Source organism: Paroedura picta, chromosome 5, assembly GCF_049243985.1.
Source record: "Paroedura picta isolate Pp20150507F chromosome 5, Ppicta_v3.0, whole genome shotgun sequence".
In the NCBI taxonomy this organism is placed as follows: Eukaryota; Metazoa; Chordata; class Lepidosauria; order Squamata; family Gekkonidae; genus Paroedura; species Paroedura picta.
Window position 1 is genome coordinate 127,859,860 of NC_135373.1, and position 19,850 is coordinate 127,879,709.

At 49.1% G+C, this 19,850-nt stretch overlaps 2 protein-coding genes across 3 annotated transcripts in view; both read right to left on the reverse strand.

Annotated features, from left to right (window-relative positions):
* The window catches only part of LOC143838714 (lithostathine-like), a 228,311-nt gene that overhangs the window by 204,172 nt on the left and 4,289 nt on the right, over window positions 1-19,850 (reverse strand). Inside the window, exon 6 of one of the 2 annotated variants that reach the window (XR_013231448.1) lies at window positions 19,186-19,428. Coding sequence is in view for 1 of the 2 variants with exons in the window: in XM_077340482.1 (XP_077196597.1) it covers window positions 19,355-19,428 (74 nt within the window). In the remaining variant the exon portion in view is untranslated. Of the gene's footprint in view, window positions 1-18,455; window positions 19,429-19,850 lie in introns of those variants that run through there. The other variant, XM_077340482.1, reaches the window with a different exon arrangement.
* Window positions 977-9,755, reverse strand: LOC143838902 (lithostathine-like). Its single transcript, XM_077340804.1, has 5 exons — window positions 9,689-9,755; window positions 8,629-8,747; window positions 3,081-3,176; window positions 2,766-2,868; window positions 977-1,050 (listed from the first exon to the last, which is right to left on the reverse strand). Exons 1-5 carry the CDS (start codon window positions 9,753-9,755, stop codon window positions 977-979), a joined length of 459 nt encoding a protein of 152 aa, XP_077196919.1.

Below are 19,850 nucleotides of genomic sequence, written 5' to 3' on the forward strand. Positions count from 1 at the left end.
GGCAGACCCCCCCCCCCCGGTTCCCAACTGGAAGGAGATGCCCCAGGGTAACCACCTCATTCCACCCCAAAGCTGCCTGGCCACAAAAGAGACACACGTGGTATTCCTTGCGTGGAAGAAGTTTTATTCTCATTCCAGGGAGGGAGAGACGCCAAAGAAGGCAGCAGGCTCACCAGGAGGTTCAGAAATCATACACATCATGGCCACACCCCAATTTATATTTTCATTTTGTTTTAATATTCTAATCTTGCATCTGTTTGAAAGTCCTAACCCACCCTGAGCATTGGAAGGGCAGGATATAAATACAATTTTTATTATTGTTGCTCACTAAAATCAGAGTCCAGGAGCCCCTTTAAGACCAACAAAGATTTATTCAAGGTGTGTGTGAGCTTTCAAGCTGGACTCTGATTTTGTTGTGCTGCTTCAGACCGACATGGTGACCCACTTGAATCTATTGGTGTTGTTTTCGTTGTGGTGCTACTAGACAACCCTCCATAATCAGAAGAGAGCTAACTGATCCACACTTCAAGCAAAGCTCCGTCTTAACGAAGCCTAGAAGTGGAACCAAGTTGGATTCCAGGGGCACCTTGAAGACCTGGACTAAAGGTTTCAGGGGCATACATGTTTGTGCTTGCACAAGAAAGATCCTGGGAGTTTTATCCCTGTAGAAGTTTCTCTGCTTTATTGCTTTGAGGGGCCATTTTGACCAAACCCAGAGAATATTAATGTTATCGGCAAGATGTTAAGAGGGGAAAACGAGCCCATCTTCAAGGTGCAGCTCTGGCTACCGATCAGTGGAAGAGTCCTAACCTCCTGTTGTCAGCCACAAGAATGGGGCAGCGGGTGGGGGAGAATCTTCAGAAAGAAACCAGGCACTGGAACCAGTTCCTTGAGAGGGAAGCATCCAGAGAGGCTGGATCGTCATTCAAGGGACCCCTGGTAATTTTATCTTAGATGCTGGGCTAGCTTGAAAGCCCTAATAGTCAGCCTTGAATTTGCAGATGTACGGCAGGGAGTTGGAGCAGAGCTGCTGCTCCCATGTCCGGGTATCTGCAAGGCAAAAGAGAGGGGGGGGGATTTGGTTAGGGGTTCAGCGGAGCACATGGAGGAAACAGGGGGGCCTGTCTTTAAAAGGCTGCCATGGAGAGGGTGGAGCAGAGTGGTTCTCTCTTGCCCCGGAGGGAAGGACCAGAACCAATGGGATGAAATTAATGCAAAAAGAAATTCCATCTAAACACCGTGAGAGCGGTTTCTCAGTGGAACAGGCTTCCTCGGGAGGTGGAGGGTTCTCCATCTTTGGAGATTTTGAAGCAAAGGCTGGAGAGCCGTCTGATGGAGAGGCTGATTCTGTGAAGGCTCAAGGGGGTGGCAGGTGACGGGATGAGCGAGAGGGTTAGAACCCTAGAATAATACATTTGGAAGTGACCTCCTGGGTCATCTAGTCCAACCCCCTGCACTATGCAGGACACTCACAACCCCATCGCTCATCCACTGTCACCTGCCACCCCCTTGAACCTTCCCAGAATCAGCCTCTCCATCGGATGGCTATCCAGCCTCTGCTTTAAAATCTCCAAAGATGGAGAACCCACCACCTCCCGAGGAAGCCTGTTCCCCTGAGAAACCGCTCTGTCAGGAACTTCTTCTGGAGGTTGAGACAGAATTTAGAATCATAGAATCGTAGAGTTGGAAGAAACCTCCTGAGTCATCTAGACCAACCCCCTGCACTATGCAGGACACTCCCAACCCTATTATTCTATGCTTGGGCATCCTGTCACGAGGCTCTGGTAGTGAAGAGGTAATGACACCAGCAAGGCCCACCAGATAAAGCCTCTGCCATGGATGCAGAAACCAGGGCCATAAATAAAGGACCTTTGAAGAAAGAATCCAAATTATGACTACACCATTCTGACAGTTTAATTCCATGCGTGCTTCATTTAAGCAATATTGACCTTTTCCCATCAAAAATGGTCCAGGAGCTGTTTATTCTATATCACTTCTTTTATTCGGACCTCACTTTTCTCTCCAAGAATCAGATGCAGTCAGCAAGATGGAAGGAAGGAAGGAAGGAAGGAAGGAAGGGAGGGAGGGAGGGAGGGAGGGAGGAAGGAAGGAAGGGAAGGAAGGAAGGAAGGAAGGAAGGAAGGAAGGAAGGAGAATTTGAATTCTGGAAGGAAGGACGGAACGAAGGAAGGAAGGAAGGAAGGAAGGAAGGAAGGAAGGAAGGAAGGAAGGAAGGAAGGAAGGAAGGAAGGAAGGGGAAAGGAGAGAGAGAAGGAGAGAAAGGGAGAAAGAGAGAGAAAGTTTCCACCCTTGGGTAATATATCCTCCTTCTTCCAGGCAGACCATCCAGAGCCCCTTCTCCATCTTTGGACCAGGGTAAGATCCATTTGGCTTACCTGGAGGATGTGAGACTTGTCTGAGCATTCCCAAAGCCACAGAATTACATTTTGTGCAGAAGCCAGAAGGGCCAGAGTCTTGTCTTTCTACGACTGGAATCCTGGGGACCCACCAAGGCAGAAGGCAGCATCAGATGCCCATGCCACGTTGCATGGTGCCCAGAGGACTGCCCTTGGCTCAAAATACCAGGGGCCTGAAGCTCTTGGGACTGACCACCCACTCTGCCCATAGGGGGGGGGGCGCAAGAGTATGGGTGCCAACAGGTGGTGCCAGACCCCTCCCCAAAGCCTCCTTTTCCCTTCTACCCACCCAACCTCCCCCCACCCAGCCCCCAGATTTCTTGGCCCAGATCTTTATTTCTCACTTACTTCTGTTCAAGCAGACACATAAGTTTTCGGAATCCACGAGTTTGCGGCCGTCCCAGAGAGGGGGAGTGAAGACGTATCCGTCGCTCCAGCCCCAGTTTGTGACCTGAGGAGGGGGGCAGAGCAAGGACTGGTGAGAAAAGACTGAGGGGGGAGAAGGGAGGCCAGCAGTCAAGCCCCGGCACCCTCAGCTCAGAGTGCCTCTTCGACGGGCCTCCGCTGAAGCATGGGGGCGGGAGGAGAGTGAAGACATTAAAGTGGCCCCAAAATGACGAATAGCAGAAATATGGAGAAACATGGAAGGGGCAGTGTGCCTACCAACCCCTCGTTCAGCGTGTCTGCAGCCCGCTCTGGCTTGGCCGTCCTCTCTCTGGACTGGACACGTACTAAAAGTGTCCGCTTCAGCTCAGGAGACTGAAAACCAAGACCTGCACGCAAGCAGTCACAGGACAAGGCGCCCTCCAGCCAGGCTCCACTTGGTCCAGCAGGAGGTAAGCTTGCAGCCCACCTGGGAAGGGGGCCCTGATTGCTCCGAGAGCCAGTTTGGTGTCGTGGTTAGGAGTGTGGACTTCTAATCTGGCAAGCCGGGTTCGATTCTGTGCTCCCCCACATGCAACCAGCTGGGTGACCTTGGGCTCCCCACAGCACTGATAAAACTGTTCTGACTGAGCAGGAATCTCAGGGCTCTCTCAGCCTCACCCACCCCACAGGGTGTCTGTTGTGGGGAGAGGAAAGGGAGGGCGAATGTAAGCTGCTTTGAGACTCCTTTGGGTAGGGGAAAGCGGCATATAAGAACCAACTCTTCTTCTTCTTCTTCTTCTTCCCTTCCCCAAAACAGCCGCCATGCATGGTTGATCAGACTATGTCTTGTCCCGGGTCCCCTCTTTGGCTAAATGACCTTTCCATCCTGCTGCACCCAAAGTAAACACCCGCTGCGCAAGCTCCCGTCCTCACCCACCCCAGGGATATCAAGCACCCATTAGCAGAAGCTAGAGCAGAAGGTTGCAGGTTTGATCCCTGGCATCAACAGTTAAAAAGGACTATGCAGAAAGTGACCTTCTACATATAGTATTTATAATTTGTATGATGTTTTACACTGAGCAACATGGAAGGGCAGACTAAAAATATTTTTTTAATTAATATTATTTGTGAAAACTCTTTATGAACTGGACTGGGTAGACAAAGCTACGACGAAAGAGCCTCTGACTCAGTAGAAGGCAGCTCCATCTGCTTTCCTGTGGGTAACTGCTGAGTTTTTCTCTGGGGGGAGGAAGGAAGGAAGGAAGGAGGGAAGGGGGGTCATAGGAATGCTGCAAGATGGGGCCAAATGATGAAGCCTGATCCACAGAAGCAGCCAGTGGGAAAAGAGCCCCCCATGGGGGTACCTACCCCATTGGTGACTATACCCTGTAGTCCAAACCAGAAGCAGGGGCCACTGCCAGACCTTCGAAGGTAGGCGAGGAGTATTCTGGCCTCATATGCAGAAAGAATGGATGTCAGGTGAGTCTCAGCAGAGGTTCTCCGTAACTGACACTGAATCTGTAAAAAAGAGGGGGGGGGGGACATTCGGAATTACTCATGGCTCACACATGTCCGGAGTGAACAAACCACATCCTCTTCTGCTGGGCAGGGGGTCTCACTGCTCTGAATCCCCCAATGACTGGAGTGAAAAGAGACTTCAGGTTCTCAACCACCATCTTAATGTCTGTCCTTGTGATTAGTATATCCAATAACTTGATATTCAGTCAGTCAGTAACCTTTTATTGGCCTAAAATATGTATAAAACATATAGAAATAGGGCTTAAAATTTCAACAAATTAATAAAATAGGCCATGGGGGTTACATAACCGAACAGATCTTAAAATGATTAGATAAACTATAAAAGATAAAATACAAAATAGGCAGCATATTATAAAAGCATCTTAGTTAAGACTCTGGTGACTATACTGGTTACCTCCGGGTCTTTGTCAGAAAGCAAAAATTGCAAGGTCATAGACTTACTTACAGAAGGCTTGTTTCCCAGCAAAGCAACAAAACTGTCATCCCGGCATTGCTCATATAAGGGGCAATCTAGCAAAATGTGTGAGACAGAGTCAGGGCAGCCAGAACCACACGGACAGAGTCTTGCATGCTATGGGATACGGTGGAACCTTCCCTCTAAGACCTTTGAGGGGAAAGCATTCATTCATGCCAGGAGAAGAGCTCTTCTCAGGGTGGGACATCAAGCAGATGTAAGTATGTAGGCATAAGATTTCCCTGCATAGTCATGCCAAAGAATGCTGGAGAGCAGACTTGAGGCTGGGTAGGCATGAGTTCCTGATGCTCATGGTCTAATATTCTCTGTTTAATAATCCGGAAGATACATTTTTCTTCCAGAGGTAGTAGGGAGTTCAGGTTGATGCCAATGGAGACTAATTTTTGTTCAATGGCCTGGAACCATCGAAATTTAAGAGGGTCACTTTTTAGACAAGTTAAAAGGCTGCCAGTTTCTATTCTAAAAAACAGTCTGACCCAAAATTTAAAAGTAGCTATCCAGGCCCTTGTCTCTACCCTAATTTGGCCAAATTCTGTGCAAATGGCATGGTAGGAGACACAGTTGGGAACCCCTGCAATTTGCCTATAGAAAGCAGATTGAACACCCTCAATAGATTTATTAAAGGCAGGAACCCATAAGGGGCATCCAAACAGGAGCTGGGACATCACTTTGGCATTAACATTTTTAATTGCTGCAGGAATAAATTGGTTACCTTTCTCAGATTAAAAAAACTGTTTTATCAGGGAAGATGAGGATTTGGCCAAATTGACAGCTTGCTCACAGTGGGAGCGCCAGTTCTGGTTATATTGGAAGGTAACACTTTTGATACTCAAATGACAACGGAAGCCTGTGTAGACTCTAATCTGGAGAACCAGGTTTGCTTCCCCCTCCAAGTGGAGCCTGCTGGGTGACCTTGGGCCAGTCCCAGTTCTCTCCCACCTGCCTTAGACTAGAGAACAGTGGGGCAGAAGGAATTATCTCTCCAACTTTCAAAATAGAAACAGAATTATACAAGAACCCTCCATAGTTCCTGCCCTATAGCATCTTTCTGCCTTGTTCGGCTCCATGACTTGGGTTTGATCAGTAATTTTCTATTGTAGAAAAATCATTAATACTCGGCGTGGTCAGCGGCAAAAGGGAACGTGGTCGCCAAAGGATCTGCTGGCTGGACACGATCAAAGCCGACACAGGGATGACCATGAACCAACTGAAAGAAGCAGTCAGAGACAGAGACGCATGGCAAAGACTTTCCTATAGAATCGCCAAGGGTCGGACATGACTGAACGGATGACATCATTATCAATGTAACTTGGGGATGCGACATCACAATTCCAGGAGACAATCCTGCGTTATTAGCAACCACTAGCACATTTATCCTTTCACAAGTGTGTTGTGTGTGACAAAGCAGGACTCTGGGCAAACCCAGCCTGAAGCCGTTTCCAACTGCAGGCAGCTTCACTTTGCAATCCAAGAAGGGTGCAACCTTTGAGACCGTCTGACCCTAGAACATTCCAGCATTCTCGTTTTCCTTGCTTTTGTGCTCCTGTGACTTTGGGGTGGGGGTAGATGCAGGCTGCTAAGTGATGGCTTCTCAAACTGAGCACTGGAACCAGCAAAACATTCATGGACCAAAAAAAGCACTGAAGCAACAGGAACACAAAAGAGAGGAACAGGAGAACACAGCAAATCTCATGTGCATGACAAAAAAGGGGTGGTAGATTATATGAGCGAGAGGGTTGTGAGTGTCCTGTATAGTGCAGGGGGTTGGACTAGATGACCCAGAAGGTCCCTTCCAACTCTAGGATTCTAGGATTCTAAATTCCGTCTCAACATCCAGAAGAAGTTCCTGACAGTGAGAGTGGTTTCTCAGTGGAACAGGCTTCCTCGGGAGGTGGTGGGTTCTCCCTCTTTGGAGATTTCTAAACAGAGGCTGGAGAGCCATCTGATGGGGAGGCTGTTTCTGCGAAGGTTCAAGGGGGTGGCAGGTGACAGTGGAGGAGCGAGAGGGTTGGGAGTGTCCTACATAGTGCAGGGGGTTGGACTAGGGGGTTGGACTAGATGACCCAGTAGATCCCTTCCAATTCTATGATTCTGTGATTCTAAATTCCATCTAAACATCCGGAAGAAGTTCCTGACAGTCAGAGCTGTTTCTCAGTGGAACAGGCTTCCTCAGGAGGTGGTGGGTTCTCTATCCTTGGAGATTCTTAAACAGAGGCTGGAGAGCCATCTGATGGAGATGCTGAGTCTGGGAAGGTTCAAGGGGGTGGCAGGTGACAGTGGAGGAGCGAGAGGGTTGGGAGTGTCCTACATAGTGCAGGGGGTTGGACTAGATGATCCATGAGGTCCCTTCCAATTCTAGAATTCTATGATTCTATGAACATGTAATGCAGATTTTTAGGGTTTGGCCCCCACTGCTGGTCTGCTCTGTCTTACAGGTCCTGCGGAGCACTGATAGCTCCGTCAGGTCCCTCAGCTCTTCTGGGAGCTTGTTCCACTGGGTAGGGGCCAGGACTGAAAAACCCCTAGTCCTGGTCGAGGCCAGTTGAGCCTCCCGGGGGGGCCGGGATGATAAGCAAATTCATACCAGCAGAGCAGAGACGGAGAGCTCTATGGGGAGGTATGAGACAAACGGTCCCTCAGATGTGCAGGGCCCAGGCTGCAGATGGCCTTAAAGGTAAGGACCAAAGCTAACTGGTAACCAGTGCAGCTGCCTCAGCATAGGCTGAATATGAGCCCTCCAGGATGACCTTGTGAGGACCCTGGCAGCTGCGTTTTGCACTAGCTGGAGTTTCCGTACCAAGGACAAGGGAAGGCCCGCACAGAGTGAGTTACAGAAGTCCAGGGTGGGGAGCTCCCCCTCACTGGCAGTCTCCAAGCAAAGGTTGGATACACACTTTTCTTGGATGCTTTAGGATGCTTAGGGCTGATCCTGCGTTGAGCAGGGGGTTGTGCTAGATGGCCTGTATGGCCCCTTCCAACTCCATGATTCTGTGATTCTATGATTCTATGATCAAAGATCACCCCCAAATTCCTGGCTGCAGGCACAGCCATAAGCTGCACCCCAATCCAGGCAGGGGAGGCGCGCTTCCAGGTCCTTCCCCCTTTTACCCAGCCACAGGGCCTAGAGGGGCTGTGGCATTCTTCCCTGTTTGGGGGTCAGACAGGTGGGGGGACCCTTGTCTCCACCAGGGGGTCTGGCATCCCTAGCTCTAAATGGCTTTCCAGTTTCTTCTATACACCAATATAGGATGGGGGAGACGTGTCTTGGCAGTAGCATGTGCAAAAAAGGATCTAGGAGTCTTAGCAGACCATGCATTGAACATGAGTCAGCAGTGTGACTCAGTGGCTAAGAAGGCAAATGGGATTTGGGGCTGTGTCAAACGGAGTATCGTGTCCAGATCACGGGAGGTGATGGTACCACTTTACTATGCTGATTCTGTGAAGGTTCAAGGGGGTGGGCAGGTGACAGTGGATGAGCGATCAGGTTGTGAGTGTCCTGCATAATGTAGACGGTTGGACTAGATTGCTCAGGAGGTCTCTTCCAACTCTAGGATTCTAGGATTATCTCCCCATAATAGTTAGTCTTTCACATGAGGTCTGACCATTCAGTCACCCTATACCTGCCTTGCACTAGCTCAGGTGATTCACCTGCACCAAGTTTAGGCGCATAGGCACAGATTCAGCTGCCCCAAAACGGAAACAAGACCTGTAGATCATACCTGGTGCTGCTTCTCCGCTCACACGTCCTGCGCCTTCCACTGAACTCACCTTGCCTCTCTCCCCAACCTGGGACAATAAAAACCACCAACACCCCTCCTTGGCATCTCTTACCTCAGCTTCCTCCCAGGAGACATAGTTGTAGATAAATTCGTAGCAGAAATATTTGTAGTAGAAGGTATTGCTAGGACACCGAGCACGGGCAGCAGGAGCCTCTGTGACGTCCTCGTCACCTGTAGGAGACAGCGCACTTTTTGCAAAGGGAGAGAGACGAGGCGATCAGGGCCCTGATGGAACTCGAACAGTTCCGCAGGGCCTGCCAAAGAGAGCTCTTCCGCCAGGCATTGGGTTGAGGTTGGCCAGAACCACCACTTTGCCCCCCCCCCAGCCTCCCTCCTACAACCCTCACTGCAGACTTGCCCACCCACTGGGCCATCAGTAAGCGCTGATTTATTGTTCTCCCCAAAGTTCTATTGTTCACGAAGCTATAGTTATTATTGTATGATTATAAAAGGTAAAGGTATCCCCTGTGCAAGCACCGAGTCATGTCTGACCCTTGGGGTGACGCCCTCCAGCGTTTTCTTGACAGACTCAATACAGGGTGGTTTGCCAGTGCCTTCCCCAGGCATTACCGTTTACCCCCCCAGCAAGTAAGCTTTTTACCGACCTCGGAAGGATGGAAGGCTGAGTCAACCTTGAGCCGGCTGCTGGGATCGAACTCCCAGCCTCATGGGCAAAGCTTTCAGATGGCTGTCTTACCACTCTGCGCCACAAGAGGCTCTTTTTGTATGATTATAAACGGAGTTATTTTATTGTTCTTGTTTGATGTAAACCCCCCTGAGCCTTCAGGGAGGGAGGAATATAGATAATAAACAAACAAACAAACACCTTTGGATCCTGGAGACCTGAGCCAGTGGGTGGCATAAAAATAAAATCAGGGGGAAAAAAATCCCCTCCCCAATCCCCACCCTCTCCACACATTTTCTGGGATTTCCAAGCCCCAAATTGGCAACCCTAGCCCAACAGCTCACCGAAGACGCAGGAACTGAGCTGCCAAAGGGCAACAGGACAAGACAAGGCCATTGATTACAATTCAGATAATCAATAGGTTGCAATAACGGCAACACACGATGAGCTGAAGCACCCAGCTGGCCCGTGTCCCCCCAGCACTCACCCTCCACGAAGGGGCTCAGGAGCAGGCCGGCCAGGAGGCAGAGGCCGAGGTAGACAGCCTGTCCCATCTTCTGGTTCTCCTGCCAAACAAAAGGAGAGCAACATTGCAGGTGATTTCCCTGCCCAAGAGCCAAGAGTCTCTGCTCACCTAGGAGGTCTTCAGCTAGATTTTGGTAGCCCCACAACCTAGTTGGATTGGGGAAGCATTGGGGCACTGTGTCTGCAAAGCGGAACAGTAGCAACTTCTGTTGTGAGGGGCTGTTTACGATATTCATGTTAAGGCGAATCTGAAGAAAGCTCACTCCAAGCCCATCAGGATGTGGCACAGAAGTGTGGATGGCAGAGGATGGCAGAGTTTCAATTTGCAAAGAGGGGCAAAGCACCAGGCTCGGAAAAAAATATAGCTTTTATTTAGAAGAGCACCAAATTTGGTTTATGAAGGGAGAGGAGAGAAAAAGGCCTCATAGTCTAGGGCAGGGGTAGTCAAACTGTGCCCCTCCAGATGTCCATGGACTACAATTCCCATGAGCCCCTGCCAGTGAATACTTGGTTAGTCTATGGACATCTGGGGGGCCACAGATTACCCCTGGTCTATGTATTCTGTCATGTTCATTCTGTTTGCTGTGGAGACAAGCAGGGAGGAAGGGGGTTCAACGGAGCAGGAAGACTCCCAATAGAACCAACCAGACCAGAATGTGGGAGTGGGCCGGGTGGGCCGATTTGAAGGATGCCTAGCTGTGTCCAGCAGGGTCCAAGCACAACCACCACCCAATGAAGAAAAAAAAGATGGAGATCCCAAAGCTCACCTGTTTGCTGGTCTCCTCCCTGGAAGGCTGGTCTTCTGGACTCTGGAGTGGATGTACGCTGGAGCCAAAACTCTCTCTGCAGGGCAATCCCACTTCCCTGGATTATTTATAGGGAGGGAAAGGTCGAAGAAGCTACCTAAACAAAGCAAACCAAGTCCCAAAGCAAACAGACATTTGGAAGCCCTTTCCATTTGGCACTTATTCCAGGAAAGTTGGTACTGAAAAAGAATCCACTTTAAGCACAAAAACAACTCACTCTTGGTCTGCTGGTGGCTCCTCAACCCCAGGGCAGAGTCTGGCGCTAAGTCCCTGGCACCAAAAACAACGAATTCCCATCTCCCCCCGGAACTGCACTGCCTACTCCATGTTGGGCCCATACATCGGACAGTCTAGCATAACGGCCCCGGACAGAGACTGAACTGGACTTCAGTATGAGCTTGCAACCACGGCTACAGCAACCTTTTTCCCGATACTGTCCCAGGAAATAGTTCCAACCATTCAGAGGTGAGGCAGATGACAACTAGAGACAGGGCTTTTTCAGCGGTGGCCCCTCACTGACGGACGGCTCTTCCCCTTGCAGCTCTCTTTTAAGGGGCCAGCCCAAAGGCTTCTGTTTACAGAGGCATTTAATTAATGGAACCCAGGTGGGCGATAGCTGAGTTAATAATCTGTTAGAACACCCCTATATGTAATCTACCAGTAAATTCAGCTGTTCTACCAAAAGACAGAAGAGTAGCATCAATTATACACTAAATTTAAAAAAGGGGTCCGGAGAGGATGCAGGAAATTACAGGCTTGTTACCCAAGATCTGTCCTCGGCTATTTATTTAAATGTTCATTCAATTTTAGAAATGTTCTGTCTTGCAAAGTGGGCTCGAGGTGGTTAACAATAAATAGTAAATACAGATAAAACTAATATCTCCCCACCCCCCTAGACACCCTCTACCAGGCTAAACAGACTGGAGGACTGAAAACATGCAGGGAGCCAAGGTGATGGAGGAGACCCATATCGTTACCAGACAGCCCTGACCTCAACCATCAGCCTGGTGGAAGAGTGCCAGTTTGTAGGGCTAGATGACCCTGGAAGACCCTTCCGTCTCTATGGTTCTATGGATTAAAACCAGTTAAATGATGGGCAAGTGTGGGACTCAATGGACAGTTCTCACTATGGAGGGAAGCAAGCTATGGGGTCCCACAAAGATTTGTATTGGGACCGGAACTATTTAATTTATTCATCAGGAGTGAATATTGCAGTGGCCAAGTTTGGCAGATGGCACTCAAGAACCAACTCTTCTTCTTCTTCTTCTTCTTCTTCTTCTTCTTCTTCTTCTTCTTCTTCTTCTTCTTCTTCTTCTTCTTCTTCTTCTTCTTCAATGAGTCAGGGGGGTGAAAACCAAGACTGATAGTGAGGAGCTCCAAGAGGACCTTCCATAAACTGGGTGGGTGGGTGGGTGAGTGAGTGAGTGACCGTGTCAGACAATGAAGGTCAGTGGTGGTAAGCATCAGGTGATGCACACTGGGACAGAACCCCTCAACTTTGTCAAGGTTCACGGAGTCTGAGCTTGCTGAGACTGAGAAGGAACGAGATCTTGGGGTCATCCTGGAAAGCTCAATGAATGTCTCAGCTCAGTGTGCTGCAGCAGTGAAAAAGGCAAAGTCAACGTTAAGGATTATTAGGAAAGGAATCGACACTAAAACAACCAATAGGAAAGTGCCCTTGTGTAGATCTATGGTGTGGCCTAATTTGGGATGCTCTGGACAGATCTGGTCACTGTGCCTCAAAAGGGACACGGCAAAACTGGAGAAAGCACAGAGGAAGGCAACCAGGAGGACTAGGCAGTTCCAGCAACTTCCCTATAAGGAAAGCTGAAGAGTTGGGGACTTTCTAGTCCAGAAAAGAGATGACTAAGGGGGAGCTGATAGAGGTTTATACAATTAAGCATGGTACGGGTGGAGGGAGTGGACAATGAGAACATTTTCTCCTTCTACCAAAATACAAGGACTCGAGGGCATTCAAAGAAGCTGTCAGCAGTAGATGCAGTAAGGATATATTTCATTACATGTGAGTGATTAAAATGTGGGATTCCTCAGATAATACAGAGATCGCAACAGAAATGGTTTTCAAAGGAGATGAGATAGATGCATGAACTCTATCAATGGCTACTAACCAGGGTAACTGAGGGAAACATCCACGTACACATGCACAAAACCTCTGAAACCCAGAACCAGGATGCAAAATCAGGGGAAGGCTCCGACCTCTATGCCCTCCAGAGGAACTGGCTGGTCACTGTGTGAGACAGGAGACTAGACGAGATAGACCCTCATTGGTCTGACCAAGCAGGGCTCTTCTGAGGTTTTTATGAAGACCTTGGCCATTTTGCCCTCCTGTTGGTCCTCCAGAGGAACTGGCTGGCCCCTGTGTGAGATGAAAGGCTGGACTAGATGGCCTTTCACTGGTCTGATCCAGCAGGGCTCTTCTGATGTTCTTAAGAAGGCCTTGATCTCTCTCCAGAGGAGCCAGGACTAGATGGACCTCTGATCTGATCCAGCAGGGCTCTTCTGAGATTGCTATCAGGGGAAGTCCTTGACCTCTCTGCCTAGTTGTTGGCCATTCAGAGCAAGTGGTGGCCACTGTATGAGACAGGATGCTGGTCTAGATGGACCACTGCTTTGATCCACCAAGGCTCTTCATATCTTTTATGGATATTCATATATAAAATTCTAAACAAAGAAATAAATAATGGAAAGATGAGTCAACAATCTCTCTTTTCCCTTGCTTCCTGGTTAATATCAACGTGGACTTTCTTTGAACAAATCGGATCAGCTGGACGGGGAAAACCCCCTTTCCTTGTTCCTGATCCTTGATTGCGTGTGCTGCCTTGGATGGTGGTGGCATATATATTGTTTTATTTCAAGGACTGATGCTTTGTTTAGACAGGTATTAAAGTTGTTCCTTATATTATTACTACCTTCTTTATACATCTGACAGCCTCCTCTCTTGCCCTCGGAAGAAATAAACCTCTTCTTTCATCAGACAGCTTACTTGTCGTAGGTGCCTGGTCTGGGAGCGCTTTATGCTGTGGCTGCTTCCTTTCTATTTAGAGGCTTGTTATAGCCCCCCCCCCCCCACTGAACAGTGTAGCCCTGTGCGTGGAGAGGCTCTTTCCTTGCATACCTTCCTCCAGGGGATCCAGGTAACATACGGAGCTCCCAATTGCCTCTGCACACCTTTCATTTTATCCTCGGATCTGCCAAAATCTTGGGAAGTGTTGTGCGTTCCTTTGAGGACATGAGAGCTTTGTGGTGTCATAATTGTGCTTTTAGAGAAGTTCGGTTAAACAGAGCATGGCTCTGGATGGCTACAAAGATTAGGAATGGATTAGGCCAATTTACACTGGATTCACCAGTGTCAGCAGTGAGTCCCAGCAGGCGAGATTAGCTGTTGACAGCAGAAGGAAGCATGGAGAATGTCAAGGAACAGGCCAGAAGGGTCAGTAAAGGTCAGCTGCACCCTTGGGGTCAAAACAGACCATCTGCAATCCATGGACCAGGACGTGGGTTCAATAGAGCCAATGTGGGGTAGCGATTAACAATGGCAGCTTCTAATCTGGCGAGCCGGGTTTGATTCCCCCCTCCTCCACATGCAGGCAGTTGGGTGATCTTGGACCAGTCACAGTCCTGTTTTCATAGAGCAGTTCAGTGAGGGCTCTCTCAGCCCCATGTTCCTCACAGGGTGTCTGTTAGATAGTCATGTGACAGAAATGCTGATTTTATGAACTTAGGCAGATGGTGGGTGGGTGGGCAGGAAGGGATGTGCCAGGGTTTGTCTCTTGTGGCCCTTCCTGGCATCCCCAGGGAATTGCTGATCACCCCTGGGATGGGAGGTGAATTTCCTCCAGGCCAGGCGGGATCCTGGAGATTTTTGGTGGGGGGATCACTTGGGCATGAAATTGGGGTCCCTGTGGGTGGGCAGGTGGATGTGAGTTCCTTCATAGTGCAGAGGGTTGGACTAGATGACCCTGGAGGATCCTTCCAGCGATATGATTCTGTGGGGAGAGGGGGGGAAGGTGATAGTCAGCCACTTTGAGACTCTTTTGGCTAGTAAAAAAGCAGTTTTATAAAACCAACTGCTTCTTCTGCTCCATCCATCTTGCGTCTGGGTCAGACATCCTAGCAAGGAATCTTTTAAAAGCTCAGGTGAAACAGTCCATTTTGAAAGAATACACGTCACCAGCCCCAGGCGATGTGGGGAATCCGATTTGTAATTGAGCTCACAGAACATTGTTTATGATTTATTTCATGTATTACTTGCTGCTCTCAGCACACTGGCTCATGGCGAGTTACAATAATCGACCCCGCAGTAAAACATTCCCTACCAGGCAAGGAAAACCCATCCTCATCCCCCCCTACCCCATTCCATGGCTTCCCCAAAGTGTCCATGGCACTAAACTGGGGAGGGGCCTCTGATCTCACCTACCCAGGCCTCAACATAATGCCTGGCGGAAGAGCTCCATCTTGCAGGCCCCGCAGAACTGGGACAGCTCAGTCAGGGCCCTCAACTCTTCCAGGAGCTCCTTCCACCAGGTTGGGGCCAGGACCAAGAAGGCCCTGGCCCTGGTTGAGGCCAGGGATACCTATCATGGACCAGGGACCACCAACAGATTGGCACCCGAAGAGCACAGGGCCCTGTGAGGGATATAGAGTGTTAGACAGTCCCTCTGATACACGGGGCACAGACTGTGGATGGCCTTAAAGGTGAACACCAAAATCTTGGGACCTGTTCCAGAATGAAACTGGGAGTCAGTGCAGCTGCCTCAGGACTGCCTGGATAGGAACCCTCCAAAGTGTCAAGGACAAGGGCACACCCATGTAGAGCAAGTAAGACTCATAGAATCATAGAATTAAAGAGTTGGAAGGGACCTCATGGGTCATCTAGTCCAACCCCCTGCACTACATAGGACACTCACATCCCAATCAGTTATTGATCCACCTGACAGAATTAGGATCCATGCCGCATTTTACCAACTTGTCAACAAGAATATCATGTGGAACCTTATCAAAAGCTTTACTGAAATCCAGATAAACTATGTCCACAGCATTCCCCTGATCCAGCAAGGTAGTCATTTTCTCGAAAAAAGAGATAAGGTTGGTCTGACACGACTTGTTCTTGCGAAACCCGTGCAGCTGGATTTCTCAGCTGCTCAAGGACCGAGTGTTTGATTATTTGTTCCAAAATTTTGCCAGCTACAGATGTCAAGCTGATGGGTCGATAATTACCCGGATCCTCCTTTTTCCCTTTCTTGAAGATGGGACAACATTTGCCCACCTCCAATCATCTGGCACCTCACCTGTTCTCCAATAAGTGTCAAAAATAATGGACAGAGGTTCAGAGATGACATCTGCAAGTTCTTTTAGAACCCTTGGATGCAGTTCATCTGGCCCAGAAGACTTTGTTTCATTTAAAGAAACTAGGTGTTTATTGACTGCTCCAACAGTGTTATGTTTTTGCCACATTGAGCACTGTTTCCCTCACAAGACCGAGGAGAAATAGGAGTTAAGCAGTTCAGCCCTCTCTTCAACATCTGATATAATTTCACCTTCTGGTCCTCGCAGTGGTCTTACAGTCTCCCTATTCTTTTTCTTTCTTGAAATATAACTAAAGAAGCCTTTTTTGTTATGTTTAGCATTTCTTGCTAGCCTAAGCTCATGTTGAGCTTTAGCTTTTCTAACACTCCCCCTACAATTATTGGTTATTTGTTTATCCTCATCCATGGTAATAAGGCCTTCCTTCCATTTCCTAAATGACTCTTTTTTATTCCTCAAATCATTTGACAACTGCTTATGGAGCCAAATTGGCTTCCTTGGGCTCCTTCCATCTTTTCTTCTCATGGGAATTGTTTGTGATTGAGCCTTCAGTATTTCACTTTGAAGAATCTCCGAGCCCTCATTCAAGTCCTCTGACTGGCTTGGTGGTCTATAGCAGAGACCCACAATAATACCACTCTCATTTCCTACTCCTTTTATATTTACCCAAACACACTCAACTGAACTTTCATGCTCGGGTACCTGTATTTCTTCACGAGTATAAAGATTCCTAACATAAATTGCTACACCTCCCCCCTTCTTTTCTTGTCTGTCCCTTCTGAATAGATTGTACCCCTCAATTCTAAGGCCCATTCTGCACAAGGTTCAATGTGGCAAATTGGTTTCGGAAAGCAAAAGCAGAATATTAAATAGTGGAATTCGTCGTTATGCATACCTGCCTTTGTAGTGAAATCCAGTTGCATTTCTATAATTTCCCACAGGTTTCTGGTCTCGGCAAAAATCACTAGAAAGGAAGTGATTTTTTCCGTGCTTTGTCCCACCCCTGGCTGTCAATCAAGCGAGCAGCCAATGGGCGGTTGTTACCATGCTCCGGAAAAGCCCCTTTGCCTTTAAGAACAGGTTTTTTAAAAAAGAAAGAAAGAAAGAAAAACACACATTGCAACGAATATGCCTTGATTCCTTGCTTCCTCCTAACGTAGAGACGCATCTTGCTGGCAGCTGGCGTGTGAGCTGCCGTTTCATCCTTGCCACGCTCCCCCAAGTGAAAAAAAAATCCCCCCCCCCATGCACGGTCGCGATTTTTGGCCGAAAATAAAGGGAACCAGCAAACGGGGATGTGTGATGCTTGGTGACTTAAAACACCGGACTGCAGCCGGAGAAGCCTCACTGGGTGAATGAAGGCTCGCCAGCTCGTTGCTCTCTGCTCACTCCGAGAAAAAAAAAAGGCGATCGCTTCGCCAGAGAAGAGAGCCAGGGGCAGGAACTGTGCTGGAACCGCAACAATGGGAATGCACAGGTCTTTTCTGCTAGTGCTGCAGTTTGCTTGCAAGAGAGTAGCGCTTTTCGGAGGGTGAATCCACTTTTTGGGATTTCCCTAGAAGCGCTTCAACGAATCGCTTTTAGTGTGACTGTTTCAGGAGTGTGGCAGATAGTGTACGACGTCGTGCATAACTGCATATTAGTAGGTAAAGGGAGAGATGTTAAGCTGCACCCCTGCCATAGAATCATAGAATCATAAAGGGGACCTCCTGGGTCATCCAGTCCAACCCCCTGCACTGTGCAAGACACCCGCATCCCTATCGCTCACCCACTGTCACCTGCCACCCCCTTGAACCTTCGCAGAATCAGCCTCTCTGTCAGAATCAGCCAGGCTGGGTAAGTGCACATTTGGATCTGGCCCGTTCCTGCCCAGCCACAGGACCTCCGTCTTGGAGGGGTTGAGTTTCAGGCGACTCTGCTCAAGCCATCCAGCCATGGCTTCCAAGCATCTTACAAGTGTTTCCGGGAAAGAGTCTGCAAAGCCATCCGTTAGAACAGGGGTAGTCAAACTGCGGCCCTCCAGATGTCCATGGACTACAATTCCCATGAGCCCCCTGCCAGCATTCGCTGGCAGGGGCTTCTGGGAATTGTGGTCCATGGACATCTGGAAGGCCACAGTTTGACTACCCCTGCATTAGAAGGTCGAATTGGGGGTCATCTGCATGTTGGTGACAGCCCAGCCCAGATCTTTGGCTCGGCTGGGCCAGAGGGTGCATGAAGATGTTAAACAGTGTAGGGCAGAGGACCACCCCCTGAGGAGCCCCCACAAGGGAGCTGAAAGGGAGTGATAACTCCCCCCCCCCAAGTCAATGTCTTAAGGGGCAGGGTATCCCTTGTACCTATTCCAGGGTACAATTCATTGATGTCCACTTTCAACTAGAGATTTTAAAATTGATTAGAACTCCCAGGCTAGAGGCATCATTTAAAGATGGAACTCAGCAAAGTTCTCTTACAGAGCAACCTGAAAGGGGGGCAAAACTCAGCCATACCCCAGGTTACCAACTGGAATGAGGCACCTGAAGCAGCCCCTCCCCCCCCCCCCGCCCCTGTCCCGCACTAGAAGCAGCATGAAGACAAAAGAAAGAGTCACACTTGGCATTCATTGCTGAAAAGGAGGTTTATTTTGACCCCTGGGAGTGAAGCCTATGAGAGAAGGCAGGAGATACAGAAGTCCCCCACACCGTGAACCTCACCCACAGGAGAACACCAGACACATTAACATGCATCACTGTGTTTGCACAGTAAAATCAGGGTCCAGTAGCACCTTTAAGGCCAACAAAGATTTATTCAGGGCGTGAGTTTGAGTGCAAGGCACTCTGTGCTTGCACTCAAAAGCTCCCGCCTTGAATAAATCTTTGTTGGTCTTAAAGGTGCCTGACTGGACTCTGAATTTGTTATGCTACTTCAGACCAACTCAGATACTCGTGTGAATCTGTGTTTGTACATGTTTGCTTTCATCACACAGCAATGCATGCTTCATTCAAAGAGAGGAACGAATTGATCCATCACCCTTTAAGCCAAGCTCAGATTTATTGCAGCCTGGAAGAATAATCTCTCAAGAGCCCTTCTTCTGCTTGTCCATGAGAGAATGCGAGTATGGCAGAAAAAAAGCCAAGAGGGGATTCAGGTCTGAGGGTGGAGATCTCAGTGTAAAAAGAGCAACTTCCCCCCCCCCCACCCCAGGTGAGGGTCCGGCTACTCATCGGCAGCAATGAAAGGCTGCCTCAATTTGAGCTGGAAGCGCTCTGTGCCTCTGTCCTCAGCCAGAAAACACGGCAAGCAGAGGAGAGGAGACCTCCGGAGGGTGCTCTGGGGAAGGGGAAGGGGCAGGTGGAATTCGGGAGGGCTCTTTTGGGCCAGGGGCGAGGGACTGGGGCTGGGTCCTTGGCAGGGCAGCATCCAAGAACTGGAGACGTTGTCCAAAGAGGCCGAGTCTTCCTTGTTTGTTGCAGGGACGTCATCCTGGCTCTTCTGGGTTCTGGACCGGTACCGAAGAGCTAATATCCAGCTTTGAATTTGCACAGGAAGGGCAGGGTGTCGGTACAGGCACGCTGCACCCATTTCAGAGCATCTGCAACGTGGAAGGAGAAGGAGGCAGAGGGGTCAAATTTGGGGGCCGGGAGGAGCAGGTGGCAAAGACAGGGGGACTTTTGGGGCTCTTGCATGCAAGACGGAAAGACATCAGCAAACCCCATGGCACAGGGCCTCTGCCCTCAATCCTGGAATAAAGACCCCGGATAAAGAACCCTCTAAGAAAGAATGCCCATTTTGCCCCCACCCGTAAGAGTTTAAATCAGGCAACGTAACGGCCCTTTTCATTAGAAAGGACCCGTGGCCTCCTTTTCAGGGCTTCTGTCACTCATGCTGTATTTCCACCATTGCTGATTATTGGATTGCCTTTTTTAAAAAGAAATGCTGTAGGTCTGCAGAGCAAGAAGACGGCAAACCACCTCTGCTTCTCCTCTTATGGGGCTGCCACCGATTGGCTGAGGC

Coding starts and splice junctions, on each gene's coding strand:
- LOC143838902 (XM_077340804.1), bottom strand. CDS start 9,755: ATGGGACAGGCTGTCTACCTCGGCCTCTGCCTCCTGGCCGGCCTGCTC. Junction 8,748..9,688: donor CCTGAGCCCCTTCGTGGAGG/GTGAGTGCTGGG, acceptor TGTCTCCTACAG/GTGACGAGGACGTCACAGAG. Junction 1,051..2,765: donor ATGTGTCTGCTTGAACAGAA/GTAAGTGAGAAA, acceptor TTTGCCTTGCAG/ATACCCGGACATGGGAGCAG.